Source organism: Leptodactylus fuscus, chromosome 9 (assembly GCF_031893055.1).
Source record: "Leptodactylus fuscus isolate aLepFus1 chromosome 9, aLepFus1.hap2, whole genome shotgun sequence".
In the NCBI taxonomy this organism is placed as follows: domain Eukaryota; kingdom Metazoa; phylum Chordata; class Amphibia; order Anura; family Leptodactylidae; genus Leptodactylus; species Leptodactylus fuscus.
The window spans coordinates 33,388,619-33,410,258 of record NC_134273.1 but is presented as its reverse complement, the minus strand read 5'-3'; the positions used below and the strand labels follow the sequence as shown (position 1 = coordinate 33,410,258).

The 21,640-nt window shown below is 39.3% G+C and overlaps 1 protein-coding gene across 1 annotated transcript in view; it reads right to left on the bottom strand.

The window, feature by feature from the left end:
- Positions 1–21,640, bottom strand: part of WNT7A (Wnt family member 7A) — a 50,506-nt gene that overhangs the window by 10,841 nt on the left and 18,025 nt on the right. The window contains exon 3 of the mRNA XM_075287612.1: positions 14,252–14,523. Coding sequence (XP_075143713.1) covers positions 14,252–14,523 — 272 coding nt within the window. The remainder of the gene's footprint in view (positions 1–14,251; positions 14,524–21,640) is intronic.

The window sequence follows — 21,640 nt, the reverse complement described above, 5'->3', positions numbered from 1 at the left end:
TTTTAGTATTTTTCACTATATATGAATTATTGCATCTTTTATACATTTTTTATACACAATTATTATTAAATATTTACACAGTATTTTTCACATTTTTTGAGTATTTTTGAGCACTTTATTTCACTCTTCTTTCATATATTTATTATTTATTTTTATTATAATTCACAGATTAATTGTATATTTATCACTTGACATATCTTATTAAATTATGATATTTACTTGCATACACTAGTTTACTTTATTAAATATTATCAGTGTATTATGTATCTATTTTCGTTTGTTGTGTAAATTATTTATTTATTTATGTCTTTATATATCATGCACTTTCATTAGACATTTTTATGTATTGAGTGGGGCCACAATATTATTATTATTTTTAGCCCCACATTCATTTTTGTTCAGTTTTTTTAGTGTCTGTCGTACCTTAGCTGTTCATTTATATGGCAGTCCGTCCCTGTGGCCGCTTATATTATGATATACAGTGGGGCAAAAAAGTATTTAGTCAGTCACCAATAGTGCAAGTTCCACCACTTAAAAAGATGAGAGGCGTCTGTAATTTACATCATAGGTAGTCCTCAACTATGAGAGACAAAATGAGAAAAAAAAATCCAGAAAATCGCATTGTCTGATTTTGTAAGAATTTTTTTGCAAATTATGGTGAAAAATAAGTATTTGGTCACCTACAAGCAATCAAGATTTCTGGCTCTCACAGACCTGTAACTTCTTCTTTAAGAGTCTCCTCTTTCCTCCACTCATTACCTGTAGTAATGGCACCTATTTAAACTTGTTATCAGTATAAAAAGACACCTGTGCACACCCTCAAACAGTCAGACTCCAAACTCCACTATGGTGAAGACCAAAGAGCTGTCAAAGGACACCAGAAACAAAATTGTAGCCCTGCACCAGGCTGGGAAGACTGAATCTGCAATAGGCAACCAGCTTGGATTGAAGAAATCAACTGTGGGAGCAATAATTAGAAAATGGAAGACATACAAGACCACTGATAATCTCCCTCGCTCTGGGGCTCCACGCAAAATCTCACCCCGTGGGGTCAAAATGATCACAAGAACGGTGAGCAAAAATCCCAGAACAACGCGGGGGAACCTAGTGAATGAACTGCAGAGAGCTGGGACCAATGTAACAAAGCCTACCATCAGTAACACACTACGCCGCCAGGGACTCAGATCCTGCAGTGCCAGACGTGTCCCACTGCTTAAGCCAGTACATGTCCGGGCCCGTCTGAAGTTTGCTAGAGAGCATTTGGATGATCCAGAAGAGTATTGGGAGAATGTCCTATGGTCTGATGAAACCAAACTGGAACTGTTTGGTAGAAACACAACTTTTCGTGTTTGGAGGAAAAAGAATACTGAGTTGCATCCATCAAACACCATACCTACTGTAAAGCATGGGGGTGGAAACATCATGCTTTGGGGCTGTTTCTCTGCAAGGGGGCCAGGACGACTGATCCGGGTACATGAAAGAATGAATGGGGCCATGTATCGTGAGATTTTGAGTGCAAACCTCCTTCCATCAGCAAGGGCATTGAAGATGAAACGTGGCTGGGTCTTTCAACATGACAATGATCCAAAGCACACCGCCAGGGCAACGACGGAGTGGCTTTGTAAGAAGCATTTCAAGGTCCTGGAGTGGCCTAGCCAGTCTCCAGATCTCAACCCTATAGAAAACCTTTGGAGGGAGTTGAAAGTCCGTGTTGCCAAGCGACAGCCCCAAAACATCACTGCTCTAGAGGAGATCTGCATGGAAGAATGGGCCAACATACCGACAACAGTGTGTGCCAACCTTGTGAAGACTTACAGAAAACGTTTCACCTCTGTCATTGCCAACAAAGGATATATAACAAAGTATTGAGATGAAATTTTGTTACTGACCAAATACTTATTTTCCACCATAATTTGCAAATAAATTCTTACAAAATCAGACAATGTGATTTTCTGGATTTTTTTTCTCATTTTGTCTCTCATAGTTGAGGTCTACCTATGATGTCAATTACAGACGCCTCTCATCTTTTTATGTGGTGGAACTTGCACTATTGGTGACTGACTAAATACTTTTTTGCCCCACTGTATGTGGCCGGCGCGTGTACGCGTGCGCGACCGGCCAAACTTTATTAATACATTTGTTGAGCACAATGACGTCGTCACGCTACGCGTACGTGATGACGTCACTTGTGACTCGCGGTCATGCGCAGTGGACAATTTGCCGGACTGAGAGAAGGACGCAATGGAACTACTTATGAGCAGGTGAAATTTATTATTATATTGATTTGGGTTATATATACCGCATCTTGGTCTATAGTTATTAGCCTCCTGACGAAGCCGAGTGCAGGCGAAACGCGCGTCAGGCGTTTCTTACAGTCCCATCGGCCTCAGACTGAGTTCCCCCTGCTGTTATCTTTATTGTTACCTTGGATCACAGGAAATATGTCGGTACCTACGGGTATGTATTAAAGTGACTCTATTTGGGTACACTTTTTTACTTATTTACCACCTTCTACTCTTTTTGGTCATACTATTATGGTTAGTGGACATTTGACATCAAGTCCTCTCACCTATGTTTGGTGTGTAATACTAGGTATTTAGCTTATACTGGGGATTATATTCCTTCTTTTGTCATTTTTTTGACTTATTTCCTAGTATCTCTTTATTATCTTTTATAGTTGGGGTTATACTCAGTGTGATTGCCGGTGGGAGGGTTATGGTACTCCTCTGCTATTCAATGGGGAAATTTATCTTTTTCCCCATATGTCTCCCCTGTTTGTTTATGTATTGTATTGTTCTGTGTGATATTTATTAATAAAATAATATATATTTTTTACGTTTAGTGTCTCAAGTTGTTTGAACTATATTTTCACCCTTTGCCCCCTTTGTAATACAGTCTTGTTTACTAGTTATTCTAAGAACCCCTAAAGTGAGTAATATCCATAAAATTTTGGCTGAACCAACCAATATATGCCTTATTTATGGGAGGGTTTCATGACCCAGATGGCAGACATCTGGAGAGAAAAGGATAGGAAAGCGTCATTTCAACACATCCAATCCTTGAAGAGAGGCCACCAGTAGAAGTGTCCGGAGTCAATGGGAGTTGAGCTGAAGTAATGGCACCCGGCTACTATACAGTATACAGAACTAGCTCTTTCTGGTTCCATGCACAGTATGGTACAGGCATTGGAAGCAACCCTAAATAGCTGATCCAGCTGTCGGCCACACCGATCAGACCAAGCATAGACCATAAAAAAATCTTGGACAACCCCTTTAATATTTACAAGGGGATGTTTATCTCTGACGTGTGCTGAGGGTCCTGGTGTTGACTAGGGTATGCCTATACACAAATAAGTTCTTAAAGTGAACATGTTGTTGTGTTGAAAAGGCCCCCAATAAAAATGCCAAAAATGCTCTCACGTCCTTGGATCATTCCTTGATAATTACCTTTTACCTTCTTGACCCGAGCAGGGGGAGATCAGTGGCTTCCAATAAACTGTCCTGTACAACCTTCCCAACTATGCAACCAGACAGCAACTCCGCCTGGAGCAGCCAGCATGAACTTACATGTAGACATTCAGATCATACTATTTTGAACTTGTCATTTACTGTACGTCTTATGAAAAGAACAGGCAGTCATAAATCTTTACGACTGACAAGAACAGTCTATCAATTCCTATATGCTTCTTTGGTATGTTAATAGACTGTCCATAGAAAGAAAATGAATAGCAATAGTTTTGAGTGGAATTATGATAGAATGGAAAGTTTAGAATTTTTTCAGTATTTCTCAGGCATGCTGCTTGTAGGTTAAAGGCTGATGTGAGATAAGACACAGCAACCTGACCATTGTGCCATATGCAATACTTTTTATTGACGCCCTTTATCATATAGTGCCCAAATATTGCCATATACACAAAACAAATAGGTATACAATTGGGTATACTATACAATGCCCAAATAAACCTGCCAAGATAAAAAAAAACTAGGGAATGTAACTGTATCCAGTACAGCTGAAGCCTTATTGATTTGGGCACCAGTTATGGGATCAGGGTTGGTGATGTATCAAGGGGTGATGAGTTTCATATTCCTAAAGGTTGCCATACCCCCTGACCTCCTGTCTCGGCATGCATGTTTTCTCAATGGGTTGAGAGGAACAAGTCATCGCCAGGCACCTCTGGGAATGGCTTATCTCCTGCAAGAACAGTGTTCTTATTTGCTTATTTGCTCCATCATTTGCCACTTGTGGACCATATACAATAGAAGGTTGGTTAGTCCTGGATAAATCAGGTCTAACCTAATGTGTATGGCCTGCGTAAAGCTAGCCCTATGAACCAAGATGGTGCTGTTACATCTCATACATACGTCATGAGTGTCCAATGGGCACCATTGCGATGTATCATCTGGTGGATCCAGCACCGGCACCGCATAATGGTTTCTGTAATGAATGGGAGGCATGATTCCATAGCGAAAAAATGTAATACGAAATAAACTTTTTAAAGATTTTTTCTTTAGATTAAGTAACTATTACTAAACATTAAAAATCTATAAAACTATTAACTACTAAGGTCAACATTATAAAAAAATAAAATAACGTCCAATTTTTTTTTTCATGGATAATTATTTTTTATTTGGACACCAAAAATCTGGAAAAAATGTAATAAAATATGTTTTGTTTTATAACATCTGATTATGCGCTTTAACTGATCACAGGGAGTCCAACAGTGAGAGAGTGATATATTTAACTGCAGCACCTCCGCAGGAGAAATGGAGCATTGCATATTGAAGTTAACATGCTGTTCATGAAATATACAGCACCCCCAGGAAAAGAAAGACACTTTGTAGTTACACTCCACTCTGGGGAATAGATGGTAATGCTCAATAGGGATCTCTTTCTATTAAAGGGGTTGTCTCAGAATTACTTTTTTATGGCCTATCCTTAGGATCGTACTGGGTGGCTTACAATGCATAACACAGATTTGGAAGCAGATAGCTCTGGTCCCTGTGTAGTGGTTGGACGTCTGTACTACAACTCAGCTCTCATTGAAGTTACGGCTTCCGGACCCATATTAAATATAGTATGGGCATCAGAAGCGGCCCCATACAGTCGATCGGTGCTGATCTTATATTTATGCCTATCCTTATGGTACCTTGGACCCCTTTAATTCCAAATGTCCTAATGGTATATTTTAAAACAGGATTCTAAACCTTACAACCCTTTGGCCCTTTAAGAGGTTAAAGCACAATTCTGAATGCACCTTACTATACCACCACGTCTACCTTTATCTTAAACAAATGACGTCTTGATATAAACCAATTCTATATGTAAGGGAGGAATGATACAATGTCCATCTGTAACATCATGTGTGATAACCTGGAGCAGATAAAAGATACATGAAGCCAAGATCTTCTCCTGACTTTTCTTCTTTCTCATTCCCATTCATAATTTAGGACATTAATGTCTTGTTATCTGCAGCAGTTGAGAAGATGCAGAACCTGTATGTCAGGTCTAACCTTCCTGTATACCGCCACATAGTAGAAGTGCTCTAACATCTCCGTAATCTCTCCTAAAGATCTCTTCACACAGAAACAAAATATTGTGTAAACTCAGGGGCGTCAGCAATTTGTCAAGCCCGCCACATATTCATCCCATTACATCTATGGGGGAGTACAGGCAAAAGTGTGAACAAGATACCTGTAGTAGGATTGCATTGCTAGGAGACGTCCACTGTTTACAATGTCTACCGCCCCGTAGGAGTGTGAAGGTATGAAATAAATATTCTCTGCAAAGCTTGGAAATAATAAGGACTGTATGTGTCCAGTATCCAGAGGAAGACTATTATAGGGGATACAGAGGATGACAGCGAAAGCTGCTGATAATGACGTGCAGGGACTCCTTCCTTTTTAATAATCCTATTATTGCAATGTCTTTTGGGGTTGATGAGGCTCCTATAGAAAAATAAGCACCTACCCTATGTACAGTATCTGTTGTCTTCAGTAAATCTCTTTCATAAGAGTGTTAAAGGGTCTATAAGGACCTGGGGGTGGTTTAGCGTCCCGAATTGCCCTGACACATTCCCTTTAAATATTGATGTGTGCTGACATCGACTTTGTATCACCTAAATGACTTGTATGATATATTGTAATTTATTATTAGCACTGTATGGTAGTATAAATGGTAATGTAAGACTGTTTACGACAATTCTGTACTATATTACTTGTTTTAAGCACTTGCCTATCCAATGCCTATCTAATAGCCTATCCAACCCCCGAACACCTCAAGAGGGGTTTCTGAGCTTGGAGAATTTTTGATACTGATGACCTACCCTCAGCAAAGGTCATCACTGACTCATCAGTATCAGATCATTGGGAGCCTAACACTGTTCAAGGCAGTCCCTGGCAATGGAATCTACACAGGGAACCGAGCTGGACGCAGAAGGCTACATCCACTGTATAGCAGGGGGGCAGTACTCCAGCACCATAGTCTGCCTGGAACAGCTGATCCATGGAGGGCCTGGGTATCAAACCCCAAACTGGAAAAGTTATCAGTATCAAAAATGCCCCAAACCCAGAAAACCCCTTTAAGACAGTCTAGAACCCTATTCATACATAGAATCTTATACATTTACTTGTGGCTGTTACAGGTATTTCAGTGCTGCCCCATTCATTTGACTTTCACCAATCTATAATTTTTTACCTATCTAGCGGAGGAGTAATAACTGCTTACGGCTAGAGTATTTGTTTAAAGGGAGTCTGTCACCAGAACCCACCATATCAACCCAGCCCTCAGATAGTTTAGTGTCATCGGAATTAAAAATTGTTTTCCCCTTGTGAATCATTGCCTCCCATTGACAAGATATTACTATTTTGGGTCAATATACAAGTGAGCCCTTTGGAGCAATGAGGGTGCTTCCTCTTACCTATTTGATGCAATGGATACACCCTAATTTCTCCAAACAGCTCATTTGCATATTTACAAAAACAGTTAGTGGCATCGATTCCCAAGGGGAAAATACTATTTGGTTCAGGTGACCCTGAGGGCCAGTTCACACGGAGTTTACGGGCGCGCATTCTGGCACGTATACATGTGTCAGAATGTGCGCGCTCAAAACAGATCCCATTCATTTCAATGGGTCGTTATGGGCGTATAACGCGCATAATTTTGGGCGCGCAATTTTGCGGCCGAAAAATTGCGTGCGTTATACGCCCGTAACAACCCATTGAAATGAATGGGATCTGTTTTTAGCGCTCACATTCTGACACATGTATACGTGCCAGAATGCGCGCCCTAAACTCCGTGTGAACTGGCCCTGACCTATCTACCTGCAGCTGGGTACGAATGTTGGCTTCATGTGACATACTCCCTATAATGGGGACCTTTTTACCTCCTCTAATCCCTACAGTGCTATACACACTCTACAAAGTCACTGCTTTGCTTAGTTCCATGCTGTTTTTTGAGTTTGTTTTTTTTAGGAGCTGTCCCATTGCAGGGCTATCAGTGTTGTTATGCTGGCTACCAATATCAGTGTACTTTCAAGTGGGCAGTAACTACATAAGTACGATAACCTGAAACTTTTACTCTGGCCACTAAGCCTAAGGCCAGGGTCCACGTTACAAAAATGCAGCATTATGCTCTGTACTCCGTTGAACTACAGGAGCGTACAACGCATGCGCAGTACGCTCGCATAAGCGGCCACAAAAAAGTGGCCACGGGCATGTGCAGTCGGCTATGCCTGAGGCCTGATGGCAGAGCTGACTGCGCATGCGTAGAAGTTTGAACCCAGCGCTGGAAGAAGACGAGGACAGAGGCCATTACAAACGAAGATGGAGGCGTCACTGGAGAGTTCTCTCACAGCATTGAGGATGCCCCCAGTGCTGTATGAGTGTTGAGGACTGCCCCCAGTGCTGTGGAGAGAACTCATTTGCATACCAAAGAAAACTGGGATTTCTACCGAACAGCAGCGCGGAGATCTAAAGGCTATTCCTACGTGTTAGTCAGAAAAAATAGCATTTTAATGATAGAATCCCTTTAATTTGCAAAATACATTACAATAGAAGTTAACACCTTTGTAGGAAATTTTGACCAACTATAATCTATGACATAATCTATTGTGTCAGATTGTGTCTATTGTGTTACAACATAAGATAAAAACTTTGTAGGAAATACAGACTAATTTTAATCCATAGCATCATGTCTCAGAAGTAGATGCAATGATGGATCAGTCATCTATAGAACTGTTATCTTCTATTGTGATTCTGTTATGTAAATGAGGTGACTGCTGTAAGGTCTAGTGAGGAATGGGAAAATTGCTGATTTTTTTTTTTTTAAATTCTGCAAAAATATGCTTCACATAATACTTGGCTAAAAAAAATTCCTTTAAAAATAAATAAAGAAATGGCAGTTTGTCATCTCGCATTTGCCACTGTGATACATCGAGAACACTTTCAGATTGCCTAAGCTTACCCTCGTGAATCAGGACCATTATCTTTTTTGACAGTAGAGGGAATATTCTGTATATTAAAGTAAATTGTATCGCATTAAATAAATGTGAACTAACATCTATTTCCTGCAAGCCTTGGCCTTGGTATAACATACCCCTCCTAGCCTGTGATCTCATACTGAGGGTCTGTGTAAGTGCAAAGAATCCAGGAGCAACCCGGGGGCCGGGATTCTCTTCCTGCCGCACTACGACTTTTCTTGGCCAAATGACTCTGCCACAAGGAATGAAAAATTATCCTCTCTCAGCTGCCATTGTTGAAACCTTGACTTCATTCTTCAGGAAATGCTGCGTCTGACCCACAGATAAAGGCAACTCCCAAATTCTAAATCATTTCATTTTACAAACCCAGCAGGAAAGGAATACTCTATCATTATCAGACATGGGGAATACAAATGAGCCTTGTTATATAATGTGCGGATACAAAGCTAACCTAAGTGAAAGTGAATCATCTACTGAATCCTATGCCGTGTATATCCAGCTCTGCTGGGATGACTTTATACAGCAGCGGTAGACTAAGACTGCCATGTTATTATCATATCATATCTTATCATATCATATCATATAGGTTTATTATCCTTTATTAGACTCATAACAAGATCTTAGACCTTGAAAAGGAGACAGAACTAACATTATGCTACAGATATCAAAGGTGATGAGGTTAAGACAATGTTGGAATTTTAATCGGTTTAGACAAACATCTTTTTCCTAATAAAAAAAAAAAAGTACTGCTTTTTGGGCTGTATCCGTATATTGCAGTTCAATTCTAATTTAAGTGCCTACAATTGGCAGTACCTATTGCATGCTTGCCATGGACCCTCGTAATTGTGGATAATAATATAAAACGTAAAGAGAAACAGGTCTGAAAACCCCAATGACATAAATCATCTGATAGCCGTTATCACTCTGAGCATTTTTGTGTTTTGCATATCTACATCTGTTCAGCTATTCTAAAGATATAAGCCCTTTTAGTGTTGATGCAAAGTAGAGTATGCTAGCCAAGTGGGAGGTAACACTGTGTTTTCTCTTGGGGTGGGGTCTATTTGTGCTGTATATCATGTAGTGTTACTGCCCACTTGGCTTGTATATCCTAATTTTTATCTGCCCTAAAAGGAGTTATATCTTTAGAATAGCTGAACAGATTTTATGCTGAAGGTGTCTAAACTTATAAGGTGATGGCTTTTCAGAGCTAGCGACTATTAAGAAAATGTAAGTACTTGAGTTAAATAAGAAATTACAGGTTGGTAGTTGGGAAACGTTGGCAGATTGCCATACCATATTACTAGATTATATCATTATTACTATTATTATTATTATTATTACTAGATTACTACACTATACTTAGGTCAGGTGTACAGGTCTGGTTTACAACTAGTCAAGTCCTTAAAGGGGAATTCCCATCTGGGCACTTATATCCACAGATAAGCCACAAATGGCGGATAGATGTAGGTCACACACATTCACTTGTGGCCAGAAACAAGCTCCTAGTCTCGACATATACACGGGTCCATTTATTGCATATGCCATAGATATAGCCATAAATGACAAGATGTTGATGTTTATGACTGGTTCTCCTAGAGGATTCTCAATTGGACAACCTGTGTCTATATACCCCAACTGTTGGAAATACCATATCACTGTGACCGTATAGTAAGTGGTGACTCATAAATTTATGGAAAAAAAATGTAAGTTATTGGCATACCAGTGATTATATTATGGCAAAACGTGTTCGTATGGCCTTTCAAGTAATGGATATAAGATAATAATATGGATGAAATATGCCGGTTCAACAACACGAAAAATGCAGATTTCTCAGTGGTCCAAGACATTTAAAGTATATTCTTATTCCTGCCAACAGGAACTTTTGTCATACAATATTCTGACTGTGACTAATATTCATCCATATTTGGCATGATGAATGCAGACAGATCCCTCTGACAGCCACATTTTGGGGTGGCTCAAACACACTTAACCTGTGCTATGACAATGGTTTGTGCAGACAAACCCTAACCAGGACCAGATGTTCTGAATTGTATTCAACATAATAAAATCTGCTGCGTTCAGTTTTTTTTGTATTTATTTGGGTTTTTGTGTAGTTTGCCAAGGCTAAAAACACTTCTGGTTAAAACATTTTACAAATACATTTACTATATTTGTGGTTTCTTTAGAGGTTTACTGCATATTGTGGCACATTTACTAATACTAAATATAAACTAGGACTAGAAGGTAGCACCAGATTTATCACAGTGACTGATGCTCCATTATAAATCTGGTGCACCTTCACCATTATAAATCTGGTGCACCTTTACCATTATAAATCTGGTGCACCTTCACCATTATAAATCTGGTGCACCTTTAACATTATAAATCTGGTGCACCTTCACCATTATAAATCTGGGGCACCTTCACCATTATAAATCTGGTGCACCTTTAACATTATAAATCTGGTGCACCTTCACCATTATAAATCTGGTGCACCTTTACCATTATAAATCTGGTGCGCCTTCACCATTATAAATCTGGTGCACCTTTAACATTATAAATCTGGTGCACCTTCACCATTATAAATCTGGTGCACCTTTAACATTATAAATCTGGTGCACCTTCACCATTATAAATCTGGTGCACCTTTACCATTATAAATCTGGTGCACCTTTAGGGTAAGTTCACACGGGGTTTTTTAGTCCGGAACCTGAAGCAGAGTTCGCCTCAGGTTCTGGAGCGAAAAACGGGTAGCCATGACTGAATGCCAGTGCAGTGCACCGGTATCCAGTCGCTCACTCCGCTCCGGATTAGGCCCAAATGAATGTGATGGAGTGTCTTCAGGCGGATGTTGCGAGACGAACAAACGGCTCCCGGAGAAAAAAACTGACCAGCTTCTATTGATTTCAATGGGAGCCGTCTTTTTGGTCAGGATTTGCCCTTAGATTGTCTGGCCTAACTTTACACCATACATCAGTTGGCTTAAATTCTGACAAGAAATGCACCAAAAGTTTGGCAATTTTTATTGTCATAACCTCTGCCAGCTTTCTGTCAAGTCCCACAACTTCCCATTAAGCCCTGACTCCTCACTGGACAAGGTGCACAAAGTGTCAAAAAAAACTTGGCAATGTATCACGAGAAAAAGACCTATTTTTTAATCAAGTTTTTTAAAATCAAGTTTATATTAAAAATATTTTTGTTATAATTTTTTTTTTTATATTTTAAAAATTTTTCATGTTATAATCTATACTAAAAAAAAAATCCTAAAAATTCTGCAGTTCTGACACTGTTCTCTAAGCCATATAATACGTTGAGACTTCCTATTTTGCCTAGAATTATTGCAGCAGCCCCTCACTTTTCAGGACATGTATATTACAGAATCCACCAGTCATGATAGAGGATTTCACCGTTTATCTACTCCCCTTTCTGCACAATGACCTCTACACAGGTCACAGAGCATGCCTAGAAGAACTCCGATAAAACTGAGTGGTCTGTTCCAGACCGTTGTGTCTATGAACCACGGATTTACTATAGGAAACAGGAAGTCAGAGTTTTTGGCTTAGTGGCAAAAGTTGGGACTGCTAAATTTTGGGGATTTTTTGTCTTTTAATTATAGCTATTGATTTGGAAAATGAAAAACATCACCAAAAATTATAAAAAATATACGTTTGAAGGAAATTGTGACTTAAATAATAGGTCATTTTCTGGTGACACATTCCTTTTAATAAATGGAATTAATAAATGTACGCTCATTTTTTTGGACGAATTGTGTTGTCAGTAGTAAAAGTGCCCGCTGAATAACACTGACCAAAAATAAAGTAAACCAAAACCAATATTCCCTAATCAGTGGCTACTGAGATACACGTGGCTCTTGGGCTCTATGCATCTAGCTCCGGAGTAAACACTAGATCGGGATATAATAACCCTACAGAACTTCCTACCAGGTTCACAACCATAATAAGTACCGTAGTTTAGTGGTAACTAGAGATGAGCGAATATGCTCGATCGAATACCTCGACCGCATGGCTCCTGGTGGCAGAGAAGGTGGGAGGGGCAGTAAAAATTTGAAGCCCCGGAAACGTTTTTGCACCTGGAGCTATGCGGCCGAGATATTCGATCAAGCATATTCGCTACTCTCCAGTGGTATCGTCAAGTGAGCTGTGTCCCTATAATTATAATCCAAATTATGGGATGTTCCTGCTAAATTCCTATTTATTTGAAATACTGAATGCCTTCATAATAACTAAGAAGGGAGGAGAGAGCGGCAAAGTGTGGGAAAGGGGGGGTCTTTGTTTTGTTGTTGAGAGGAGAAAGGGTCAGTGGTGGTGGTAATAATTGGGATATTGCATGGTTTGCTATATTAAAGGTCAAGGCTATAGTTGACCAGAATGAAGACTGTAGCCATAAGTGAGGTTTCTGTTCTGGCACATTGTAGGATAAGGGGTAAAGCTGATGGCACCATGGTGAGATCCACCCAAAATATTATATGCTGTTATCTTATAGGAACTGAAACTACTGTATGTCTCAGACTTTACTACAATTCTCAATAGAAACAGCATTCATTATTACATATGTGTACGTAGCTGGTGTTCTTAGATATTCGGGCCCTGGTGAGGCTGGTGTACATAGCTGGTGTTCTTAGATATCCGGCCATGATGAGGCTGGTGTACATAGCTGGTATGCTAAGATCTTATAGCCTGGATGAGGCTGGTGTACATAGCTAGAGTTGTTGAATATCTTAAACCTGAAGAGGTTGGTGTACATGTCTGGTGTTGTTAGATCTCTTAGACCTAATGAGGCTGGTGTACTTAGCTGGTGTACTAAGATCTTTTAGCCAGGATGAGGCTGGTGTATATAGCTAGAGTTCTTGAATATCGTAAACCTGATGAGGTTGGTGTATGTAGCTGGTATTCTTAGATCTCTTAGACCTCATGAAGCTGGTATACATAGCTGGTGTTCTTAGATATCTTAGACCTGATGAGGCTCGTATACATAGCTGGTGTTCTTACATCTCTTAGACCTAATGAGGCTGGTGTACATAGCTGGTGTTTTTAGATCACTTAACCCTGAAGAGGCTGATGTACTTTGAAAATCCATGTCAAAATGAGAATTTTAGGACTCCAGCTCTCTCTGTACTCTGAACTCAGAAAATGCTTGTGTTTAATCGGGATTCAGTAACCATTCTGATGTACACCAGACTCATCATGTCTACGAGATCTATGTATGTATGTACTGTATGTATGTAGTTTGTACTGAAATACGATGTAACAGATCCACTCTTAAATGCACTTGAAGACTTTATTCAGGTGAATAAAAGAACACCCAGGAGAGGTGAGGGAAGGTGAGGTGAGTCTGAAGAGACCCCAGAGTATAATAATTGCACTTCTAGTTTTCACGCGCAGGCAAAACTTATGACTATTCCTAAAACAAATCTCGCTAGGTTTGCCATCTCTACACAATGGCTGCTTTTAAACACTACATTTTCCTTTTAGAGTCTACAAAATAAATAAGAAGTGGGACACATCATTCCTTAGCAAAATCAACAGGGGTCTCAGATTAAAGCCGATGTCTGTGATAACAAATCTCCTTTAAGAGAGAGAAACTGTGTCAATATAAAGATAAGATGACTAAAGATGAATAAAGTAGATAGATCTTTGATACAGATATACCTGGCTACACAACGATCAGTTAATCTGGCTCCCTCCTTTTAAAGGGTCTATAGACGTTAGGCAACATCAAAATCATGTACTGAATGACGTAATACAAGACCCATACCTTACGTCCGGCCTCATTGTTGTGCAAATTCATGAGAGTCCGTGCATTCTGCTTGATCTCTCTGGAGTCCACAAAATCCTTGGAAAACACTAATCCATAACGGATGTCAGCAGAACAACCTCCCCATTTCCAGCCTTCTTCTCTGTGGTATTGTCCTTGTTTTTCCTTATCACACCCACAGTCACTCATGTTTCCTTGAGTACAAGCAGATGTGATGGCATGGGCCACGCCAGCCGCAATGATGGCATACGTGAATGCTGCCTCTCTACTGCCTGTAGAGCAAGAAAGGAGACGTCAAACACAACTAGACAATAATTGGCACAATATGGCTGGTTTATGGTCAACCTTAGTTATGACCATGGTTAATACATACAAAAAATACATAAAACATAATTTCTACAAAAAAATGTACAGAGTATAATGGAAATAGATGCTAAGCCTTTAACTTGGGATAAGATTTGAGAATTTCGAGCTGGCATTGGGATATATTTTTGCAAAAGTAATTTAACCCTTTTCAGTTCTATTTTATGCCATGATTATATCACAAGTAGTTCAGATAACACTGCAGAAGACTACAACGGCTCGGATTGGCCCATGGGTAGTTGAATCTGGGCCACAATTATTGGAATTTTTGATGGCTGTCAAGTGATACATGCATGTAGCAGAAATTTACTGGCAGGTCCTAGGAACCCTGGTCTGACACTGAGCCCGCATCCTACTAGAGTACAGTGTATACAACATTTAGCCATATGTTTCTGAGTTTTTGCTGCTATACAATGTCTTCGGCATAGGTCAGTAAATCCTCTTATGTTTTTTATCTGCTTCAGCAGTTGGACAGATCACTACATGAACTCTGGGCCAGATTGTTAGGACTCCAGTATCTGTTGTACCATAGTATAATAGGTAGGGTTGAGCAGATCTTGAGATTTCAAGATCGATTTTAAAATCTGATGTCCGATCATTTTCCAGCCGATCCCGATCGTGAAATTTGCTCGATCGTCGATCGGAATCCGATCTTTTCCGATCCCAATCATCAACCCTAGTCAACGCTTCTCTATGGGAAAAGTCACTTTCAGGGTTGAACCGATCTTGAGATAACCTCCTACTACCACAATATTCACCCAGAACCACATATAGCCCACTGTTATCTAAAGAGGTGCTCCATATTGGTGACACATTTTTGAAAAAAATCAGAATAATTTTGCATTCAACCCAGGACAATCCAATTTTAGTTGTTTGGCCAGTTGCTGGGGATGTTCACAACAGATATTGGGGGATATGGCTGTTAGGTGGTATGTACATGACAACCAGACTGTCTCCTACAATACCGATATTCAGCTCTGGACACGCTTGTCACTCTCGGTGCCGAACATAAGTACTATCTTAAGGCTAGGACATCAATATGAACTGTAACTCCTTTAAGCTATTCTCTATATAATATTGTTTTCAGAGAGTATCAAGTGATAGGTAATAAATAGATAAAGACTATACATCATTTATTTTCATGTTCTGTTACCCTGAAATATTTTAGCCTATTTATTTGAGGCCTCAGGTATATGGCTGCATTGTGGATATATTTTGCATGGCTCTAAAATATGGCAACCACATATTCTACCTACGTGTACCTCCAATTGTAGTACGGCTTCTTGATAAAAGCACTTTAAAACAGCAAGTGCGCAGACATCCAGCCGCCTGCTATATTGATAGTTACATAACATCTGTTTATATAATGGGGAAACAGCACTGACACTTTATGTCTTGAACTACAACCATGTGCGTGCTAGGAGATCAGTCATGTTATAGAGCTGCTCGGTCTAACCAGACCCATATAGTTCTTATTGTGAGTAATGGTAACAATATACAGTAAGGAAAAAGTAATGCCTCCAAATGGGAGCAAATACCTACAATCCTGTAGTACTAATAGTAGTAGTAGAATTAGGGCTAGTTCACAAGGGGCAAAATGGTCAGGATTTTGACGTGGATTCCGCGTCAAAATTCTGCTCAAAAAACCACCTCCCATTGAAATCAATGAGAGTCGGTCATTTACTTTTTCCGCAAGCGGTTTGTTCCCGTTCACGAAAAAAGAAGCAAGCTGCCCTTTCTTCAGGCAGATTCCGCAGCTTATTCAGCTGCGGACGTCCCCCTCGAGACACCACCCTCCGGACTAGGCCCATTTATTTGGGCCTAATCCAGAGAGGAATGCTGCAACGGGTTCCCAGTGCACTGCACCGGCATTCCGTCGCAGCAGCTGCAACAGAGTGTGTACACGTGGAACTCCGTGTGAATTAGCCCTTAGTAGTATTAGTAATAGTAGTAGAAGTAGTAGTAATAGAAGTAGTAGTACTAGTAGAAGTAGTAGTACTAGTAGTAGTAGAAGTAGTAGTACTAGTAGAAGTAGAAGTAGTAGTAATAGAAGTAGTAGAAGTAGTAGTAGTAATAGAAGTAGAAGTAGAACTAGTAGTAGTAGAAGTAGTAGTAGTAGAAGTACTACTAGTAGTAGTAGAAGTAGTAGTAGTAATAGAAGTAGTAGAAGTGGTAGTAGTACTAGTAGTAGTAGAAGTAGTAGTAGTAGAAGTAGAACTAGTAGTAGTAGAAGTAGTAGTAGTAGAAGTAGAACTAGTAGTAGTAGAAGTAGTAGTAGTAGAAGTACTACTAGTAGTAGTAGAAGTAGTAGTAGTAATAGAAGTAGTAGAAGTGGTAGTAGTACTAGTAGTAGTAGAAGTAGTAGTACTATTAGTAGTAGTAGAAGTAGTATTACTATTAGTAGTAGAAGTAGTAGTAGTACTCGAAGTAGTAGAAGTAGTAGTACTAGTAGTAGTACTAGTAGTTGTAGTAGTAGAAGTAGTAGTACTAGTAGTTGTAGTAGTAGAAGTAGTAGTACTAGTAGCAGTAGTAGAAGTACTAGCAGTAAAAGTATTAGTAGTTGTAGTAATACTACTAGTAGTAGAAGTAGTAGTAATGATAATAGTAAAAATAAAACTGACAGTAAAAGATACATATTGAAATACAAGAAAGCCCAATAAAACCCCACCAATCATGTTCATAGAAGCAACCATATCACAACTCTCTTAACTAGGACATGTTGCATATTAAACATATATATGTAGCAAGTGACTATTCTAATTTATGGTGCTTATTTTAGGGCTATACATAGACTGTATCTCCAAGATGTCTGTAAATTGCTTCAGAAAGCTACTTTCCAAGCGTTGAATATTCTAAAGACTGGAGAAGCGGGGATCATCATCATCTTCACCTATTCAAATTTTTAGCATCTGCTAATAGGTACTGCTCCACTGATTCCAGCACAGTTGGAATTTTCTCTCTAGACTCCACCATTCCTGAGCAATCAAGGAAATTAGTTTTGCTGTTTGATATGCTATTTAAAGCTCTGTAATGTCAAAAGGGCAGTGTCAGGCAGGGGGCGTAATTCAGCTCAGAATCACACCCCTTGTCTGCTCCTGCCTTACACTGCCCTCTTGACAGTACAGAGCCTAAATAGCATATCAAGCACCAAAACTAATAGCATTGATTGCTCAGGAATGGTTGGGACTATTGAGAAAATTCCAACTGTGCCAGAATCAGTTGAGCGATACCTATTAATTGATGTAAAGAACTGGACATTTTGGAAATGGTGAAAGGTCCTCTTTACAGAGGGCTTTTCACATGGTCTGAAAAGCTCAATGACATATATCATCCTGAACATGTTGGTGTTTTGTTTATCCCAATACATTCAGCTATTTCGGAGACATAAGCCCTATTAGTACTGAAGTAAATTAGGGCATAATAGCCAAAAGGGGTAACATTATGGTTTCTGTGGGGTGGGATCTATGTGTGCTGTATATCTTGTAGTCTTACCTCCCATTTTCCCATTTAGCTAGTAGATGTATTTTATTTTGCAACAGCACTAAAAGGGCTTTTATCTGTGGAATGACTGAACTGATTTTATAAACAAAATACCAAAATGTTCAGGGTGCCAGCGCCGATCAGATGATGTGTATCAATGGGCTTTACAGAGCTGGTGACAGGTCACATGTAAAGAAAAGAAGTTGCATAACTTGTTCATAGGCTGTGCCTAGCATTGTATTGAAGTGAATGGAGCAGAACTATAATACCAGATCCAACCCATAAGGGGCACTGTTTTTGGAGAACAGCAATGTTTTTCCAATTTCATACCAGCTGTTTAGGCGTTACTCAGCAAATCCTTCTTTTTTGCCCCTCTGAAATCTCTTTTTTATAGTTAATAAAACTGAAAATGAATTATATTGTTTTGGAAGTGCAAACTATTTCCGGAATTCATTACTATGATTGCGGAACAATCTTAACTCAAAAAAGGTATATATGGAAATTCCACTTTCCGCTTGTACCAGATGTTTTCCACATGGGCTAAGAAAAGCCTTATCTTAATTTTCCAAGAATAGTTTTCTTGTAGGTCTCTTAAACAAAAAGTGTGTGGCGTATGTTCACATGGTGGAACTAGTCTGAAAGCTCCAAAGTTACACTGATATGAAGAAATGAAAGGAGCTGACCAAGATTTAAAGGCATCTTCCCATCAACTTAACCATCTTTAACTTTGTACACAATTAAAACTTAAAAAATGTTTGCAATAATTTTCTAATAAATAATATAAATTTTGAAGAGTTTTAAAGAGTCTCTCTAACCATCTTAGCGATGATCAGTTGACAATGGATACAACTAGGAGTGCGGAACTTTCTGTGGTCTGGGACCCAGACATGATTTCCTTATTGTTGCCCGGTTATCACACAGGGGCACTACATATGTAAGAAGATAGCCTATCCGCTGACCTGTGGTGACCTATCCTAAGGAAAACCTGTAGTGAGCGAAAGCCAAAAACGCTGTGAAGAAGACATGTTTTTTTCTGCATCTCCTTTTTGGAGAAAGTCTGTAGCGTTTTCTTCTGTAGACTTTCTGTTTCTATTACACCTATATGAAAAATGCCAGAATTTCTGTGCATATAATTGACATGCTGCCATTTATAAAAACGCAAGTGTTTTTGAAATTGCAGCATTTCCGCTGCAGATTTTTTCTGCAATGTGTGGATGGGACTAACTAGAATCCCACCATGGCCAAAATGCCTCATTTTCACAACCTAGGGTCCAAGAATTACGGTGTGGAAACATTCTTACCTGGTTCACATCTACATTCGGTATTCCGTTCGGGGAGTCCACTTGGTGAACCCCCCCGAACAAAATATCGAACAGATTAAAAAGCGGTGAGCAAAGAAAGCCCATGGACCCAATAGACTATAATGGGGTCCGTGACTCCCCGTGGACTCCCCTCGGACTCGCCTAACAGATCTAGTTCTGGACTCACAACATACTACTCTACAATGTATCAATTCTAATCAAAGGGAGCGGAGAGGAGAGCCTAGACTTTGAGACTTCATACTTATTTGTCAGAAGTGTGATATCTGTAAGGGTCTCAAGCCGATGGATACAAATAAGAATTTCCAATTTCTATTCACCGAAAAAACCCTATTATTATAATGAACCCTAACCTGAACACCGTATTCCCAGGGCTCAAACATGTTTATGCATAGATGAATGACAATTCCATCCCATTAGCATCTTATAAAGACATAATACATAAAACATACATTTTTTTTGTTCAACATACAGCTTCGGTTTTAGATTTCTGACAACTACCGTAATGTAGAGCATATGAAATTTAAGAGGTATAAACTGAATCTGAGATTTCTTTCCAAAGTTCATTCCAGCACATCAGCAAATGTTTGCAATTTTTGTATTGTTCAGTATAATAATATTCCAATAGGAATACCAGCTTAAAAGAACATCATAAAAGCAAATGTCAGAAATAAATATGTAAATTGTAAAAAACAAATTTAAAAAAATTGTAAAATAATGAATACTAAATAGCACATTTTCACTTTCTGGATTTTCTAATATATAATGAAAAAAACAAATGATTAAGAGGATCTTTGACCCCCCCTCTTCCAGCTCCAATTCTTTGCTTCCTTTACTCCACAGATTTTGTCACAATTGGAATTTTTTTCTCTAATTCCCACCATTCCTGAGCAATCTATGCTGTTAATTTTGGCACATTTATGTTTTCTACTGTCAAGTGGGTGGTCCCTGTCTTTATGTTCCATCTCAGAACTGCCCACCTGACAGTATAGAGCATAACTGTGCTAATACTAACAGAAATTATTGCTCCTTAATGGAACTGGCTAGAGAAAAAAAATTACAACTGCACCAGAATCAGTGGACCAGATTAGGCCACTGCACGATAGTCATTTTAAGGGGGCATTCACACTAGCGCCCGTTTGCCCTGTGTTCTCTCCGCGAAAATGGTTTTCCCATGGAGAGGCTGCATACAGACACCGGCGGTTTGCTGACTGCTGGGAAGCCGTCCCCTATGTAGTTTCACCGGGGATCATGACGGAAACCTGGCGGATTGACACAGGACGCACAGGGGTGCAAGTGTGAATGAGAAAAATTGGGAATACTATCATTTCCCACTGCTTAAAATCTATTCAAGAGTGATCCGAATACACCCTAAGTTTATGGGCTAAGATAAGTGACATTGGCTGAGAATCAAAAGCTGCCTCTGTGAAATCTGAAAGGCTTGTAGGGCCACATATTCTGAGTCCAATGGCATGACCTAACTTTATGACCAATCCGTCCATATCTGGTATGCCCAAACAAGATGGTTGTCCAATGAACAACACGTATTTCCTATCTACTAGAGTTCCCTATAGTGGGCCCCCAAACATTACAAGTACTCGGGTCCCATGTCCCTTCTTTTGAATGGAATGGAGGTCATGCATGTCTACCGCTGCTCCACTCAACTCTATAGAACTGTAATAAATAACCAAGTGCCCCATTTCTATCCATTGTAGCACTCTACCATCGGCAGAATTTAGAACTTAAATGTGCTCACCCAAAGTTGTAAGTAAAATAATGTATCGACTATTGACAGAACATGTTTAAAAATTCTATTACATGAGAAAAAAAACAAACCAAAACACAAAAATTTTATATCGGTTTAAAGATGGGAGCCAAGAAAATCTAAAGGAATTGTGAATTTCACCATTTGTTCTGCTTCATTACATTCTGTGAGAAATTAACACCTAGGCCTCTTCTATAGGCTTTGAGTCTTCTTAAAGTTAAAGTGTTCAGCGCTTTAAATGAAAAGATCACAATTTTCTTTAGCCTGGAGAAGACATCTTTATATAATAGCACACAAGAGCCCCCTTCCCCCATTCTTATATGTCTTCTTGTTCAAAATGATAATAAGCTGAATACTGAACTAGGTAGAGGCGTGATGTTTTTGGATCAGTCTTTTGTTGGATTTCTTAAATTTGGAAATTTACTTTCAAGTGATTTTCTTTTCCCTTTTGAAGCCTGGCTT